The sequence below is a fragment of the Zootoca vivipara genome, chromosome 8, assembly GCF_963506605.1.
Source record: "Zootoca vivipara chromosome 8, rZooViv1.1, whole genome shotgun sequence".
Classification (NCBI taxonomy): Eukaryota; Metazoa; Chordata; class Lepidosauria; order Squamata; family Lacertidae; genus Zootoca; species Zootoca vivipara.
The window spans coordinates 6828030-6845401 of NC_083283.1; the positions used below are offsets into that span (position 1 = coordinate 6828030).

Sequence of the window (17372 nt, forward strand, 5' to 3'; positions counted from 1 at the left end):
GACAAAAATTAACAGAGTAAATGAATCCTAAATTAAAAAAAGAGTGAGTACAGAGGAAAACAAGTACCAAGAAATACACCAAGAGATAGAAAATGAAGCTTTCTGAGCTATTTTGAAGTCTTCACATCCAGGTTTGAACTGGAACTTCTCGCTTCTCTCTGCAGTTTTCCTCCTCTTTGAAAAGCCTCTGGAGTATGACCTTCATGCTCTCCTTAGATCGAGCCCTCTTGTTTCTTCCAATCAGGAAATAAATCAGTGGGTTGATACTGCTATTCAGGCAACTGCATAATAACCCAACAGATATAACAAATTGCACATTGTAATCTATAAGTGGAGTGAAAAAACGGATTAATAAAATGCAAGTAAATGGGAAAGCTAAGAAGAGGAAGAAGAGGAGGGCAAGTAGGATGGCTGTTAAAGCTTTTCCCTTCTTCCTCTGTTTTGATCTAAAGTAAACTTTTATAAACAGGACCAGAGTGGAAACAGTCATGAGTGGGAGGCAAAGGATAGCATTCACTAGAAGCAGGTAGGAAACACTAAAAATAGAAGGAATCATGCCGATTACAGTGAGCAGGAAAGAAATGATCCATATTGTGGCACAAACAAGGGTGGAAAAGTGTGGTGGTCGGTGGCATCGATGCCAAAGGGGGAAGACGACAGAAACACACCTGTCCATGCTAATGGCTGTCAACAGATATTGATCCGTGTTGTACATAAACATAAAACAATACAAGAACAAATCCATATAGGGAGGTGAAAATGAAAATAACGCCAGAAGAAGCATTATCAAAAGAGAGCATAAGCACATGAGAACCCCAAGGTCAGCAACAGCCAGATGTAGTATGAAAGTGGTGAAAGGATTCCTCTTCATGCAAAAACCAAGAAACCAGATGACAGTTCCATTCCCCATAAGTCCAAGAATGCTAATAACTGGAATTAAGAGAAAGAGAATAATTCCTGCTATAGGATATGTTGATAATTCATGATCAAAACCGTCCTCGGGGGTTAGGAGGTCAGTTCCATTTTCTGCTCCAATATCTTCCCATGAACCATTCAAAGTGGACCAGGATCCCAGGCCATCATTGCTCATCTTGATGTATCTCTACTTTTGAGCTACTCCTTGCATGGCTCTTCCTAGCAGGAGAAAATAAAGAAATGTGGAGTCAGTTTTGGTGTAGTTGTTAAGAGCGGTGGAATTATAATCAGGCGAACTGGGTTCGCTTTCCCGGTCCCCACATGCAGCTGCTGGGTGACCCTGGGCTAGTCACACTTCTCTGAAGTCTCTCAGCCTCACTCACCTCATAGAGTGTTTGTTGTGAGGTAGGAAATGAAAGGAGATCGTTATCCGCTTTGGGACTTTTTGAGGAGAGTGGAAGGCGGGATATCAAGTCCAAACTCCTCCTCTTCTTTTCACCATGAAGCTAAACTATGTTAAACTGTGATATACAATCAATAATAAAAGAGACATGCTAGAGCAGAAATTCGTGACTGATAAAGAAACAAAGAAACACTTTAGGAATATTGTTCATTTATTTGAACAAGCCAGGACCAAATAAAAATCAAGTCAAATTCAGATTGATAAGAGATATGAAATTCAGAAAAAGACCCACAATAGATTATCCAGACAGCAAGATTTAGTCCATCCTGCCTATTACTTTCTGCTCTGACTGGATTTGGAAACCAAAAATTCCTGCCCTCTTCACCAGCCATCAACCTGTAATAATAATAGTAATAATAATAATTTATTATTTATACCCCGCCCATCTGGCCGGGTTCCCCCAGCCACTCTGGGCGGCTTCCAACAAAACAGAAATTCTAAAATACAGAAATCCATCAAACATTAAAATACAGAAATCCATCAAAAATTAAAAGCTTCCCTAAACAGGGCTGCCTTGAGATGCCTTCTAAAGGTCTGGTAATTGTTGTTCTCTTTGACCTCTAGTGGGAGGGCATTCCACAGGGTGGGTGCCACTACCAAGAAGGCCCTCTGCCTGGTTCCCTGTAACTTGGCTTCTCGTAGTGAGGGAACCGCCAGAAGGCCCTTGGAGCTGGACCTCAGTGTCAGGGCAGAACGATGGGGGTGGAGACGCTCCTTCAGGTATACCGGACCGAGGCCGTTTAGGGCTTTAAAGGTCAACACCAACACTTTGAATTGTGCTCAGAAACGTACTGGGAGCCAATGTATCCTTTGAACTGAAGACTCCATGGCTCACCTATCTGCAAAAGGTGCACAGCATTGCCATTCAGCTACAGTTGCCTCCTACCTTTGCTAATGAATGAAATCAAATTCGGCAATTCGCATACCATACCTGTCTAAAACTTTGGATCAGCATCCCTCAGGCATGGTGAGTGGGAGCAGCAAGTGGTGCTGGAATAAGCAGGTAATCAGAAGATTTGCAGAAATTGTTTAGATGCCTCATCTGGTTCTTAGCAAGATGTGTAGGATCCTTCCCATGTGTCTTCAGTTCTGGGTAATCCATTTGCCAGCATCATGTGATAAGATGGTTGTATCGCACATCGCGTCTCAGGATAGCATTTGACAAACTCTTGCCTTCTAAAGTTCAGTGTCCCAAGCAGGCACACTTGAGAATAGAGAGTTTGCAAGTGGTAAGCAAGTCCAACTTATCTTTGTCCTTATCTGGAGAAATATCTTTATTGATTAGAGTGTCACCCGACAGAAAGACCAACCAGTGTATTGAGAGAGGAATCAGCTTGCCATTGGTTCTGCTGGGGAAGAACGTAGGCTGGGGTGCAGAATTATATATGAAGAACAAAAAAGAGAGTCCTGCTAGATCAGGTCAGTAGCCCCTGCAGCCAACTGTCCTGGTCTCACAGTGGCCAAACAGATGCTTCAGGAAGCCTACAAACAGCTTCTGAACACAATAGTACTTTCCTTCCACATGATGTTCTGCTGGCAGGCCTTAATCTCCTTAATTTTACAACCTTGTTGGGAAAACTTTGACATGTGGGAGGCCAATCTGTGTTTTTGGGTGGGACCTGGGCACACTTCTGCCTAATCCCATATTCATCAATTCTTTAAAGCCTCTATCTTTTTGGAGTACTCTTCATTCCATCCTGTGTGAGAGAGAGAGACCTTCTGTGTGCCGCCTTCCACCTGGTTCTTATCCCCCCCTCCCACAGTCATTCAATATCCCATGCCACTGAATCTTCTTTAGTTTGTTCTGGGGGTTTTATGCCACTCTCAGAGCTACTGAAGCATGCCTCTTACACAATAGTGGTATAGTTTTGAATACAGGAGTCCAAACATGGGAAGTATCAACTTGATATTACTGTGCATGAGACTCAAATATGTGATATAGAAGACTCCGTATGAGAGTGGTATGCTGGGCACATGTTCATGACCGTTAAATGTCAGGACATTGTTATCTGCCACCAGAGCTATCTTGCTTGGACATCTGCAGAATATAGTTGGGTGTTCTCTGTGAGAGAAGACGGTTACAAAAGCATCAGACCCAAAACTTACATTATGGTATCTGAAGAAGTGTGCATGCACACGAAAGCTCATACCAAAATAAAAACTTAGTTGGTCTTTAAGCTGCTACTGAAGGAATTTTTTTATTTTACTTCGACCCAGACCAACACGGCTACCTACCTGTAACCAGAATTATGGGGAAAGTAACTATATATGCAATAATTATATGCAGAAGCATTCCAAAACATTATGGGAGTAATTAACGATCTAGACCTCAGACCACATCCAGTTCTCAATCCTTGGGTTCAATCCTTCTGCAGCAGTCCAACAGTAAGTTAATTCCTCTCTTTTGAAACATCAGATTTACTTTCATTAATTCCTGCCCCCTCCCCCTCTCTCTCTCTCACACACAGAGAGCATGATTGCAGGAGCTGGGTTGGAAGACAGTAATCTTTCTCTGCCACCCATCCGGTGCTTTGTGCCATTCTGATGATGAGTGTTACTTGCTCAGGCAGATTTTTGATTAGCCTTTTATGTCAGCAGCTTGCTGCCTCTCAATTGCATTTGAGTAGGGGGCAGGAAACTTTTTCCGCTGGGGGGCTGGTCCACCTTCCCTCAGACCTTGTGGGGGGCCGGACAATATTTTGAAAAAAATAAAATAACACAGAGATGCATTTTAAATAAGAGGACACATTCTACTCATGTAAAATCATGCTGATTCCCAGACCGTCCACGGACCGGATTTAGAAGGCTATGGGGCCAGATCCGGCCTCCGGGCCTTATTTTGGGGCACCTGCATTAGAGCCTTTGGACATTGTGGTGGGTCACTTAGGTTGTGCCAGTGAAAAGCTAATCAGCTTAAGAGGAGTCCAGTCGTCTTCTCTCCTGCTCAGAGGTGGCTCTTTGCTCTGCAATGCAGAGTGAACTGCCTGGTTTCCCCTGAATGCTTTCTTCTCCTGCCCCATCCCAATACTTCTTCATAAGGGTTGACTAGAATGATGTGTCAAGGTGAGTCTTTCTCCATGGTGATTCTGGTTCTTCACCATATAAGGAGTCTCAGAGAAGTTTGGATATAGGCTTGATGCCTAGCATTGAGTGGAAAGTTCATTGTGGCGTGATATGGAACCATCTCCCTGTTGGGATCCACAAAATGCAGTGTGAGATAGTAAGTCTGCAGGCCTGAGTGTACTTGTAAAGTGAAACTAGCTGATGCAAGTGGCTGGTGCAAACTTTCTATAGTTTTGCTGGGTCAGAATAACTCAGCAGTAATGTGCTGTCAGTTGATTGGCTGTCATCGGTTTAAAAGGGAAACCTTTCCAGAAGTGAGTGTGGTGGTTTTGTAGAAGGGTGTGGTCAGTGAGAGGATTAGAGAGAGAGACGTCTTCCTACACGCCTTAAGGTGCAGCCATGTATCCTGGTTATTTGTGTGAACTCCTTGTGTATCATAGCCTGTAGATATTTGTATATAGCTCACAATAAATATACTGCCTGAAGAACCTGGAACTCTTAACATTTCTGCTAAAGTGCCGTGAAGGAATTCACGACACTAAACCCCGGTATAGTGAGTCAGACACACACACACACACACACACACACACCCCGGTATCCTCTGGTGTTTCCCCCCCAAAATATTATTGGAAAGATAAACATTGATGTCATGAATCACTTCTGCTAATTGTCACATTGCCCTCTGAAGGTGTACAGGGCAGAATTTTGTGGATTTCTATATGCACATAGCTATAATTTCTATATCACTACATCCATATAATAAGCAGGGCTCTTTTTCAACTGGAACTGACAGGAACTCAGTTCCAGCACCTCTCAGGTGGGTGCCATTACAATTATAAGAGACCAGGTGAGGCCTTCATGCTGAGTTTCTGCACCTCTTTTTCTAGAAAAATAGCACAGAAAATGGGGGTTATAGTGGTGGAATATTCCATCATTCACTTTTCAAAAAATCATTGATAAATCTTTATTCTCTTTTCTTCAAACATTTTGGCCTTACATGTGAAGATTTCTTTACTTCATTCCCTTTGGCAAGGAATCTGTTTTCTATACCATTTAGCAAGTCATCCCACCCAACTCAAAGTCTGTTGAAACGGCATTTCTTTTTATTTCATTTTCTAAAACATACAAAACATTAATCCTGCAAAATAGGCAATCTAAGGGGCTTTTAACGATACTGCTAAAATGAGGACAAAAATTAACGGAGTAAATGAATTTAAAAAATTAAAAATAATAGTGAGTAGAGAGGAAAACAAGTACCAAGAAAAACACCAAGCGATAGAAATGAAGCTTTCTGAGCTATTTTGAAGTCTTCACATCCGGGTTTGAACTGGAACTTCTCGCTTCTCTCTGCAGTTTTCCTCCTCTTTGAAAAGTCTCCTGAGTATGACCTTCATGCTCTCCCTAGATCGAGCCCTCTTGTTTCTCCCAATCAGGAAATAAATCAGTGGATTAATACTACAATTCAGGCAGCTGCATAATAATGCAACAGATATTGTCACAGATTCTACATTATTATTTATAAGTGGAGTGAAAAAACAGATTAATAAAACGCAAGTTAATGGGAAAGCTAAGAAGAGGAAGAAGAGGAGGGCAAGTAGAATGGCTGTTAAAGCTTTTCCCTTCTTCCTCTGTTTTGATCTAAAGTAAACTTTTATAAACAGGACCAGAGTTGAAACAGTCATGAGTGGGAGGCAAAGCATAGCATTTACTAGAAGCAGGTAGAAAAAGGGATACCTTGTAACTGTAAAAATCAAAAGAACCATGCCATTTACAGTGAGCAGGAAAGAAATGATCCATATCGAAGCACACACAAGGGTGGAAAAGTGTGGTGGTTGGTGGCATCGATGCCAAAGGGGGAAGACGACAGAAACACACCTGTCCATGCTAATGGCTGTCAACAGATATTGACCAGTGTTGTACATGAAGAAAAATGAACACTCGAAAACTGATAACAAATGAAGATTGGTAATTGTGTCTGAAAATGAACTCAGAACTTTCATGATCAAAAAAGAAGATAAAGACATGAGAGCCCCAAGGTCAGCAACAGCCAGATGGAGTATGAAAATGGTGAAAGGATTCCTCCTCATGCAAAAAACAAGAAACCAGGTGACAGTTCCATTCCCCATAACTCCAAAAATACTAAAAAGTAAAATGGAGACGGAGATAAGAATGTTTGCTATAAGATATGGTGATAATTCATAATCAAAACCATCCTTGGGGGATAGGTCAGTTCCATTTTCTGCTCCAATATCTTCCCATGAAGCATTCAAAGTGGACCAGGATTCCAGGCTATCATTGCTCATCTTGCTGGATCTCTGCTTTTTAGCTAATGCTTGCAAGGCTCTTCCTACAAGAATAAAATAGAGAAATGTGGATAAAGAAATAAATAATGAGTTTTGGCTATAAAGCTCAACGATATTAAGGTGATACACTCAAACAATAATAAAAGAGACATGCTGTAGTGAGAATATTGCTCTATGTTTGTCAAAATTTATCAGCTTCAAAGGCTTTTTTGGGGGGGTGGGTGCAGTTTGTCAATGGGTTATGGATTTCTCCAAGTAAAAAAATCTGCAGGCACAACATTTCTGATCTAAAATTCTCATTTTCTGGTCTCTGACTCAGGCTTAAGATCTGAAACTAACCTCTCCTGTCGTAGACATTGCGAGTGGGATGGTTGGGTGGTGGAGAAGAGGAGTGGGAGATGGAGTTGAACAGCTCTTGTGATTAGGGAAACAAAAGCCAGAATGAATTGGGAAGGCATCTGTAATTTTATTATTCTTAAAATGTGATATTGAACAAAAGTGGATAAAATAAAACTCAAGTCGAATTGAGATTGATAAGAAATATGAAAATCAGAAAAAGACCCACAATAGATTAGCCAAACAGCATGATTTAGTCCATCCTGCCTATTACTTTCTGCTCTGACTGGATTTGGAAACCAAAAATTCCTGCCTTCTTTACTAGCCATCCACGTGTATCCTTCGAACTGAAGACCCCATGGAGTTAGCTTGGCCCACCTACCGGTATCTGCAAAAGGTGCACAGCATTGCTATTCAACTACACTTGCCTCCTACCTTTGCTAATGAATGAAATCAAATTTAGCTATTTGCATACCTGTCTAAAACTTTGGATCAGCATCCCTCAGGCATGGTGAGTGGGAGCAGCAAGCGGTGCTGGAATAAGCAGGTAAACAGTAGATTTGCAGAAATTGTTAAGATGCCTCATCTGGTTCTTAGCAAGATTGTGTGGGATCCTTCCCATGTGTCTTCATTTCTGGGTAATCCATTTGCCAGCAATATGTGATAAGATGGTTGTATTCCACATTGGGTCTCAGGATAGCATTTGACAATCTCTTGCCTTCTAAAGTTCAGTGTGCCAAGCAGGCACACTTGAGAATAGAGAGTTTGCAAGTGGTAAGCAAGCCCAACTTCTCTTTGTCCTTATCTGGAGAAATATCTTTATTGATTAGAGTGTCACCTGACCCATTAACAGAAAGACCAACCAGTGTATTCAGAGAGTAATCATCTTGCCATTGGTTCTTCTGGGGAAGAACGTAGGTTGGGGTGCAGAACTATATCTGAAGAACATAAAAGAGAGTCTTGCTAGATCAGTTCACTGTCCTCTTGTCACAGTGGCCAAACAGATGCTTCAAGAAGCCCACAAACAGCTTCTGAACACTTCTGCCCTATCCCAGGTGCATCAGTTCTTTAAAGCTTCTATTTTTTGGAGTACTCTTCATTCCATCCTGTGTGTGAGAGAGACCTATTGCAATCCCCCCTTCCGCCTGGTTCTTCGTTTTTCTCCCACACAGTCATTCAATAGCGCATGCCGCTGAATCTTCTTCTGTTTGTTCTGGGGGGTTTAATGCCCCTCTCAGAGCTACTGAAGCATGCCTCTTATACAATGGTGGTATAGTTTTGAAAACTGGAGTCCAAACATGGGAAGTATCAACTTGATATTACTGCACATGAGACTCAAATATGGGCTATAGAAGACTCTATATGAGAGTGGTATGCTGGGCACATGTTTATGACCGTTAAATATCAGGACATTGTTATCTGCCACCAGAGCTATCTTGCTTGAACATCTGCAGAAGATAGTTGGGTGTTCTCTGTGAGAGAAGACGGTTACAAAAGCATCAGACCCAAAACTTATATTATCCGGAAAGTAACTACAGTATATATGTAATAATTATATGCAAAAGCATTCCAAACATTATGGGGGTAATTAAAGTTCTGGGCCTCAGACCACATCCAGTTCTCAACCCTTGGGCTAAGTCATTCAGTATCAGTATAACAGCAAGTTAATTCCTCTTTGAAACATCAGATTTACTTTCATTAATTCCCCCCCCTTCTCTCTCTCCCTCTCTCTCTCTCTCTCACACACACACACACAGAGAGAGAGAGAGAGAGCATGATTTCTGGAGTTGTGTTGGAAGACAGTAATCTTTCTCTGCCACCCATCAGGTTCTTTGTGCCATTCTGATGACGAGTGTTACTTGCTCAGGCAGATTTTTGATTAGCCTTTTATGTGAGCAGCTTGCTGCCTCTCAATTGCATTTGAGTAGGGGTCAGCAAAATTTTTCAGCAGGGGGGCTGGTCCACCTTCCCTCAGACCTTGTGGGGGGCCGGACTATATTTTGAAATTTTTTTTTAATAATAACCCAGAGATGCATTTTAAATAAAAGGACACATTCTACTCATGTAAAATCATGCTGATTCCCGGACTGTCCGCGGGCCGGATTTAGAAGGCGATTGGGCCAGATCCGGCCCCCGGGCCTTAGTTTGGGGCACCTGCATTAGAGCCTTTGGACATTGTGGTGGGTCACTTAGGTTGTGCCAGTGAAAAGCTAATCAGCTTAAGAGGAGTCCAGTCGTCTTCTCTCCTGCTCAGAGGTGAGTCTTTGCTCTGCAATGCAGAGTGAACTGCCTGGTTTCCCCTGGCTGCTTTATTCTCCTGCCCCATCCCAATCCTTCTTCATAAGGGTTGACTAGAATGATGTGTCAAGGTGAGTCTTTCTCCATGGTGATTCTGGTTCTTCACCATATAAGGAGTCTCAGAGAAGTTTGGATATAGGCTTGATGGCTAGCATTGAGTAGAAAGCTCATTTTGGCACGATATGGAACCTTCTCCCTGTTGGGATCCACAAAATGCTGTGTGAGATAGTAAGTCTGCAGGCCTGAGTGTACTAGTAAAGTGAAAGTAGCTGATGCAACTGGCTGGTGCAATACTTTCTATAGTTTTGCTGGGTCAGAATAACTCAGCAGTAATGTGCTGTCAGTTGATTGGCTGTCATTGGTTTAAAAGGGAAACCTTTCCAGAAGTGAGTGTGGTGGTTTTGTATAAGGGTGTGGTCAGTGAGAGGATTAGAGAGAGAGACGTCTTCCTACATGCCTTAAGGTGCAGCCACGTATCCTGCTTATTTGTGTGAACTCCTTGTGTATCATAGCCTGTAGATATTTGTATATAGCTCACAATAAATATACTGCCTGAAGAACCTGGAACTCTTAACATTTCTGCTAAAGTGCCGTGAAGGAATTCACGACACTAAATCCCGGTATAGTGAGTCAGACACACACACACACACACACACACTCCGGTATCCTCTGGTGTTTTCCCCCAAAAACATTATTGGAAAGATAAACATTGATGTCATGAATCACTTCTGCTAATTGTCACATTGCCCTCTGAAGGTGTACAGGGCAGAATTTTGTGGATTTCTATATGCACATAGTTATAATTTCTATATCACTACATAATAAGCAGGGCTCTTTTTCAGCTGGAACTGACAGGAACTCAGTTCCAGCACCTCTCAGGTGGGTGCCATTACAATTATAAGAGACCAGGTGAGGCCTTCATGCTGAGTTTCTGCACCTCTTTTTCTAGAAAAATAGCACAGAAAATGGGGGTTATAGTGGTGGAATATTCCATCATTCACTTTTCAAAAAATCATTGATAAATCTTTATTCTCTTTTCTTCAAACATTTTGGCCTTACATGTGAAGATTTCTTTACTTCATTCCCTTTGGCAAGGAATCTGTTTTCTATGACATTTAGCAAGTCATCCCACCCAACCCAAAGTCTGTTGAAACGGCATTTCTTTTTATTTCATTTTCTAAAATATACAAAACATTAATCCTGCAAAATAGGCAATCCAAGGGGCTTTTAACGATACCCCTAAAATGAGGACAAAAATTATCAGAGTAAATGAATCCAATAAAATAAAATAAATAGTACAGAGGAAAAGAAGTACAAAGAAATACGCCGAGATAGAAAATGAAGCTTTCTGAGCTATTTTGAAGTCTTCACATTCGGGTTTGAACTGGAACTTCTCGCTTCTCTCTGCAGTTTTCCTCCTCTTTGAAAAGCCTCTGGAGTATGACCTTCATGCTCTCCCTAGATCGAGCCCTCTTGTTTCTCCCAATCAGGAAATAAATCAGTGGGTTAATACTGCTATTCAGGCAGCTGCATAAAAACCCAACAGATGTAACAAATTGCACATTGTTGTCTATAAGTGGAGTGAAAAAACGGATTAATAAAATGCAAGTAAATGGGAACGCTAAGAAGAGGAAGACGAGGAGGGCAACTAGAATGGCTGTTAAAGCTTTTCCATTCTTCCTCTGTTTTGATCTAAAGTAAACTTTTATAAACAGGACCAGAGTGGAAACAGTCATGAGCGGGAGGCAAAGGATAGCATTCACTAGAAGCAGGTAGGAAAAGGGATACGTTGTAACTCTAAAAATAGAAGGAATCATGCCGATTACAGTGAGCAGGAAAGAAATGATCCATATTGTGGCACAAACAAGGGTGGAAAAGTGTGGTGGTCGGTGGCATCGATGCCAAAGGGGGAAGATGACAGAAACACACCTGTCCATGCTAATGGCTGTCAACAGATATTGACCCGTGTTGTACATAAACATAAAAAAATACAAGAACAAATCCATATAGGGAGGTGAAAATGAAAATAACGCCAGAAGAAGCATTATCAAAAGAGAGCATAAGCACATGAGAACCCCAAGGTCAGCAACAGCCAGATGTAGTATGAAAGTGGTGAAAGGATTCCTCTTCATGCAAAAACCAAGAAACCAGATGACAGTTCCATTCCCCATAAGTCCAAGAATGCTAATAACTGGAATTAAGAGAACAAGAATAATTCCTGCTATAGGATATGTTGATAATTCATGATCAAAACCGTCCTGGGGGGTTAGGAGGTCAGTTCCATTTTCTGCTCCAATATCTTCCCATGAACCATTCAAAGTGGACCAGGATCCCAGGCCATCATTGCTCATCTTGCTGGATCTCTACTTTTGAGCTACTCCTTGCATGGCTCTTCCTAGCAGGAGAAAATAAAGAAATGTGGAGTCAGTTTTGGTGTAGTTGTTAAGAGCGGTAGACTCCTAATCTGGGGAACCAGGTTCGCATCTCCGCTCCTCCACATGCAGCTGCTGGGTGACCTTGGGCTAGTCACACTTCTCTGATGTCTCTCAGCCTCACTCACCTCACAGAGCGTTTGTTGTGAGGTAGGAAGGGAAAGGAGATCGTTATCCGCTTTGGGACTTCTTAAGGAGAGTGGAAGGTGGGATATCAAGTCCAAACTCCTCCTCTTCTTTTCGCCATAAAGCTAAACTATATTAAACTGTGATATTCAATCAAAAATAAAAGAGACATGCTAGAGCAGAAATTCATGACTGATAAACAAACAAAGAAACACTTTAGGAATATTGTTCATTGGAATGTTTGTCAAAAGGCTTAGGGGGGAGATGCAGTTCGCCGAGGGGTTAAGGATTTTTCTTCCAAATAAAAAATCTGCAAGAACAGCATGAGTAAGCACATCATTTTTTAACTAAAATTACCCTCTTCTGCTCTCTGAGTCATTCTTAACATCTAAAACTAACATATAGTGTCCTAAACACAGAGTGGGATGGTTGGATGGGCTCAGTGATTCAAATCTGGAGTGGAGAAAAGGAAGGGTTGTAGCAATTGAGCATTAAATTAAAAGGAAGGGTTGTAGCAACAAAAGCCATTATTATTATTAGTAGTAGTAGTAGTACCCCACCCATCTGACAGGATTTCCAGGATGTTTCCCAGCACAAATACCTCATTATTGACATTGATTTTCTCCACTCTCATATCTTATGGAATATGCCCCATTGCCAATTTCTAATTAGGAAAATGCTTGACTTTTGGTCAGAGAGTCCCACCAACACCACTGCATGAGATGATATAGCACATAATTAAAAAAACAAAAACAAAAACATTAAAAATAAATAAATAGTTAAGAAGAAATTAAAAGAACAGCAAAAAAAAAACCAACAACTGCAGGCTTCACTCATCTAACACCTCCGGGTATTGGGCGCTATATGAATTCAATAAATAATAATCTGCCATTGAAAAAAATGGAAAGAGGGTTTTCTTCTATCTCTCCTCAGAGATTTACAATTCGTGCAAATTAACAAATAGATTTATAATAGTAAGATACTGAGTTCAGAGTAGAACAAGATATCTAAGAAGAGATAGAAAATGGGGTATTCTGGGGGTGAAATTTAATCAGCTTTTTATTAATGCCTTTCTGTTACAAAGCAAACAGATAAACAGGTAATGTGACATCTGCCAGAGCTTCAAATCTGCAGTGGAGAAGGGGAACAGGAACAGGAGTTGAACAGCCGTAGTGATCAGGAAAAGAAAAGCCATTATGATTATTACTACCCCACACATCTGATTGGGTTCCCCAGCCACAGTGGACAGCTTTCAACATAAATAAAATCATAACGAAACAATGCTTTGGGAAGGCATGTGTAAGTTTTCATTATTATTAAAATGTGATATTTAACAAAACCAGATTAAATAAAACTCAAGTCAAATCCACTGCCCTGGTCTCACAGTGGCCAAACAGATGCTTTGGAACACAAACGTCCTCTCTTCTTCTTCTGTGCTTTTCTTCTGGTCCACCGGCTCTTTAATTTTCCAACCCTTCACTCGGGGGCAACTTTGACATTTGTGGGAGACCAACCTGCTTTTTTTGAGGGCATGGGGGCACTTCTGTACAATCTCAGATACGATGACATTCCTCAGATGAAAATAGGTACATTTTCCACTCCTATCCTATTGAGCCTCCTCAACCCCTATTTTTTTTTGTCTCTCACATAGCATTTACAACTGAAGAAAGACAAGTGCCACCACCAGTAAACTGTTTATGGAAAAACCAATATGAACCATAGCAGAAAATTAGAACACAAGTTAAAGTGAATAATGCATGTACACTTCAGCCTTTGGTTCCTCTCCCACTTTTGAAAATGAGCTATGTCAACTTGAGACATTCACATACCTGTGAGCAACTGTTGATCAGCAGTCAAAAGACCAGGTGAGTTGAAGGCAACAAGAAGCACAAAATCATGTGCTGGAATGAAGAGGCAGTCAGAAGACTGGCAGAATTGACTACAGCCCCAAGGAGGAGAAAATAGATGTATCACCAAGCTCTCCGTAAGATGTTTAGTGCCCCACCCATTACGCTTCATTTGTTCTTAAGCAGTTTGCCAACATCCTGTGACAAGAAGATTTTTGTTCATTGGTTGTTGAGAGAGCTGATTAAACAGGAGGTTCTTACCTCCAAAGTCTTGATGCCATAGAGAAGCATTCTTGAGAAAAGTGAGTAAATAAGTTGCAGGGAGCAACTGGGTGAGGCTCAAAACTACAGTGCCTGGGATTCTTTGGGGGGAAATGATATGCTTTGAAGGCATGGTATCTATGGAGCCCCACAAGCATAACTATGGAACCTGGAAGGGGGCAGGGGGGGGGCTCTGAACGACTAAGAAGGGGAAAATGGTTAAACAGGTGGGAGAGGAGAACAGAATGGAATGGTTGGATGCGATGGCACGCACGCGCGCACACACACACACACACACACACACACACACACACGTATGTATGTTAAGGTCTATGTGCAGTAAATAACAAGACATGTTGTGGCTAGATCATTTTCCTTGTTAAACTGAGGGCGCATCCACTCTTCCACCAGTCCCATTCCAAAAAGGCACAGTTTCAAGTCTTTTCCAGGGACCTTCCAGGCAGTGGTCCAAGTGGACTTGCCTTTGCTGTGCAGCTTCCCCCTGAAAAACACGCTCGTTGCCTCTGAATTGGAATGAACAGCAATCTGCAGAAAACCCAATGGTCATTTGTTTTGATTCAGCAGTAAAGAGAAGGTTTTCCTGGTGGGAAATGGAAGGCCAAATGAGGTGTGGAAGAGCCCTGAGTACCTGTTTTTATATGCCCCGTGAGATGTTAGAGGGTCAGCCATAGACATGAATGGAGACATTTGGAAATTTGTGTAATTTGAATTGGGCAGATATGGCCATTATCTATTTTCACAATAAATATATTAATTAAATGGCTGTGGGGAAGTCACAAATGTAGAGGGGATCCCAAAATCTACCCATTGCTCACTGCAAAAGGATTTGGGGAAATGACAGAGAAGAAACAGGGAACTGATTACTTGAAATACTCACCTCTTGTTCCAGCCAAAACCCTAGACATTAGCCTCTATGTTCCAAGTATACATTTTGTATTTCTTTGGATTTCAAGCATGGGCAAAGTGCCTCTAACTGTGATGTTCGTTCTGCTGCTACGGTAGTCGTCTTTTCCCTTCTTGTTGCAACCTAGTTGCAAAACTAACCACCACACCATTTCTCATTCTCACACAATCAGCACTTAGCTGTTATGTTTGGGACAGAAATTTGGTAACAGATGTCACTGAGTTGTGCCTGAGTACTAAGAATAATTTCATTTGTGAATCTGAAGACTTCCTTCAATTTCTTGGTTCTCAGTTTCACACCTATAATCTGAGAGGATAACCAAAGTGAGCCAAGGTATTGGGAAAACAACAGTAGCAGGGACAAAGAGGATATGTAGCTTTTGTTACTATTTATCCAATTTTGTTTCTTAGAGTAACACATCTGGGTCAGTTCCTAAATCCACATATTAAATACACAGACAAACAATCAAGTCAGTCATGGCTCACATATGAAAAAAACAACAATGATATTTTAATCTACACTTTATTGTACCCTAATCTGCTCTCATCCGGGCTCTCTAATCACAGAATGCATATAGGAAAGAACAGGGGACAGCAACCCTTTCCAGCAGGGGGCCAGTCCACTGTCCCTCAGACCTTATGGAGGGGCCAGACAATATTTTGTAGAAAAAAAATATGAACGAATTCCTAATCCCCACAAACAACCCAGAGATGCATTTTATATAAAAGGACACATTCTACTCATGTAAAAACATGCTAATTCCTGGACTGTCTGCTGGCTGGATTTAAAAGGTGTTTGGGCCGGATCCAGCCCCCGGGTCTTAGTTTGCCTACCCATGGTAAAGAATAACAGGAATACCATTTATGTCACAAAGAAACTGGCATCTCTTCAAGAGTATTCCTCCTGCATGCCCACCTCTGCCACCCAATTATGGTTCTCTCTTGGCTTTTACACACTAATTTCTATCTGTTCTACTTTCTGTTCTTGTCAATATCATGAGGTGAGATCCCCCCCTCCCAATTGGTTATCAAGATGGGTTGTGTAGGAGGAGATTCTTCACTGCATGCAAGGTTGTATCAAACATAAGAAACACCAGAAGAAGAAAAATAATTCATTAAGACAAGCCCTCTATGAAGAGCAACTCTTCAGCTTGATTTTTATGATTTGTTTTCTTCTTACGGGGTGCCTTATGTTTGATATCTGTTGTACTATTACTATAGCAGCAGGATCAGTGGGAAGTGGAGGAGAGGTGGGTGGGCTTACAACAAATACCTTTCTACTCAGATCCGCTTCCTCACATTACAATGTCTTTGTCCATCTCTCACATGGGGAAGGGTGAACTGCTCAGCTCTGAATATGCTTGGCTGTTCATACTATCCAACACTCAGGTGTCAGAATCATTCCCTTTCCTCACCATTCAGACTTTCTGACATCAATCCCCAATTCTATTTACGGGATTTCCAGTATGTTTCCCAGCACAAATACCTCTTCATTGACCTTGATTTTCTCCACTCTCATATCTTATGGAATATGGCCCACTGCCAATTTCTAATTAGGAAAATGCTTGACTTTTGGTCCGAGAGCCCCACCACCATCCCTACATGAGCTGATATAGCAGGTGATTTTTAAAATAAAATAATAAATAAAAAATTGAAAATAATAAATAGGTAAGAAAAAATTAAAAGAACCACAAAGAACTGCAGGCTTCGCTCATCTGACGCTTCTGGGTATATATAATTTCAATAAATATTAAACAGCCATTCAAAAGAAATGGCGGGAGGGTTTACTTCTATGTCTCCACAGAGATATACAATATATGGATATTAACAAATAGATTTATAATTCTGTGGTACCTCGGGCTAAGAGCTTAATTTGTTCAGGAGGTCCGTTCATAACCTGAAACTGTTATTAACCTGAAGCATCACTTTAGCTATTGGGGCCTCCTGCTGCCGCTGAACCACCACCTCACGATTTCTGTTCTCATCCTGAAGCAAAGTTCTTAACCCGAGGTGCTATTTCTGGATTAGCGGAGTCTGTAACCTGAAGCGTCTGTAACCTGAAGTGTCTGTAACCTGAAGCGTCTGTAACCAGAGGTACCACTGTAATAAGATACTGAGTTCAGAATAGAACAAGTACCAAGAAATATAAAAAGAAATAGAAGATGAAGCTTTCGGGGGGGGGGAATCACTCAGTTTTTTTTATTATAAAGCCTATGTGTTACAAAGAAAACATATAAACAAGGAAAGATACAGTACATCTGTTGTCTCCACTTTCAGTTCACAATCTTTTTTCACTTTCAGGTAGGTAGCTGTGTTGGTCTGACACTATATATATATATAGAGAGAGAGAGTGTGTCAAGTAGCACCCTAGAGACCAACTAAGTTTGTTTTTGTATAAGCTTTT

The 17372-nt window shown here is 41.3% G+C and overlaps 3 protein-coding genes across 3 annotated transcripts; all 3 read right to left on the reverse strand.

The window, feature by feature from the left end:
* Positions 1 to 78: 78 nt before the first annotated feature.
* On the reverse strand, positions 79 to 2501 carry LOC118089681 (mas-related G-protein coupled receptor member H-like). Its single transcript, XM_035124450.2, has 2 exons — positions 2310 to 2501; positions 79 to 1134 (listed from the first exon to the last, which is right to left on the reverse strand). The coding sequence occupies exon 2, from the start codon at positions 1088 to 1090 to the stop codon at positions 122 to 124; it is 969 nt and encodes a 322-aa protein (XP_034980341.2). The 5' UTR covers positions 1091 to 1134; positions 2310 to 2501; the 3' UTR covers positions 79 to 121.
* A 3084-nt stretch (positions 2502 to 5585) lies between these two features.
* Positions 5586 to 6744, reverse strand: LOC118090116 (mas-related G-protein coupled receptor member H-like). Its single transcript, XM_035125468.2, has one exon. The coding sequence runs from the start codon at positions 6742 to 6744 to the stop codon at positions 5752 to 5754; it is 993 nt and encodes a 330-aa protein (XP_034981359.1). The 3' UTR covers positions 5586 to 5751.
* Positions 6745 to 10745: 4001 nt separating this feature from the next.
* LOC132592582 (mas-related G-protein coupled receptor member H-like) lies at positions 10746 to 11756 on the reverse strand. Its single transcript, XM_060278218.1, has one exon. It carries the CDS (start codon positions 11727 to 11729, stop codon positions 10746 to 10748), a length of 984 nt encoding a protein of 327 aa, XP_060134201.1. The 5' UTR covers positions 11730 to 11756.
* Positions 11757 to 17372: the final 5616 nt, after the last annotated feature.

Excerpts from the sequence above, each read along its gene's own strand:
- LOC118089681 (XM_035124450.2), bottom strand. The coding sequence starts at position 1,090 with ATGAGCAATGATGGCCTGGGATCCTGGTCCACTTTGAATGGTTCATGG.
- LOC118090116 (XM_035125468.2), bottom strand. The coding sequence starts at position 6,744 with ATGAGCAATGATAGCCTGGAATCCTGGTCCACTTTGAATGCTTCATGG.
- LOC132592582 (XM_060278218.1), bottom strand. The coding sequence starts at position 11,729 with ATGAGCAATGATGGCCTGGGATCCTGGTCCACTTTGAATGGTTCATGG.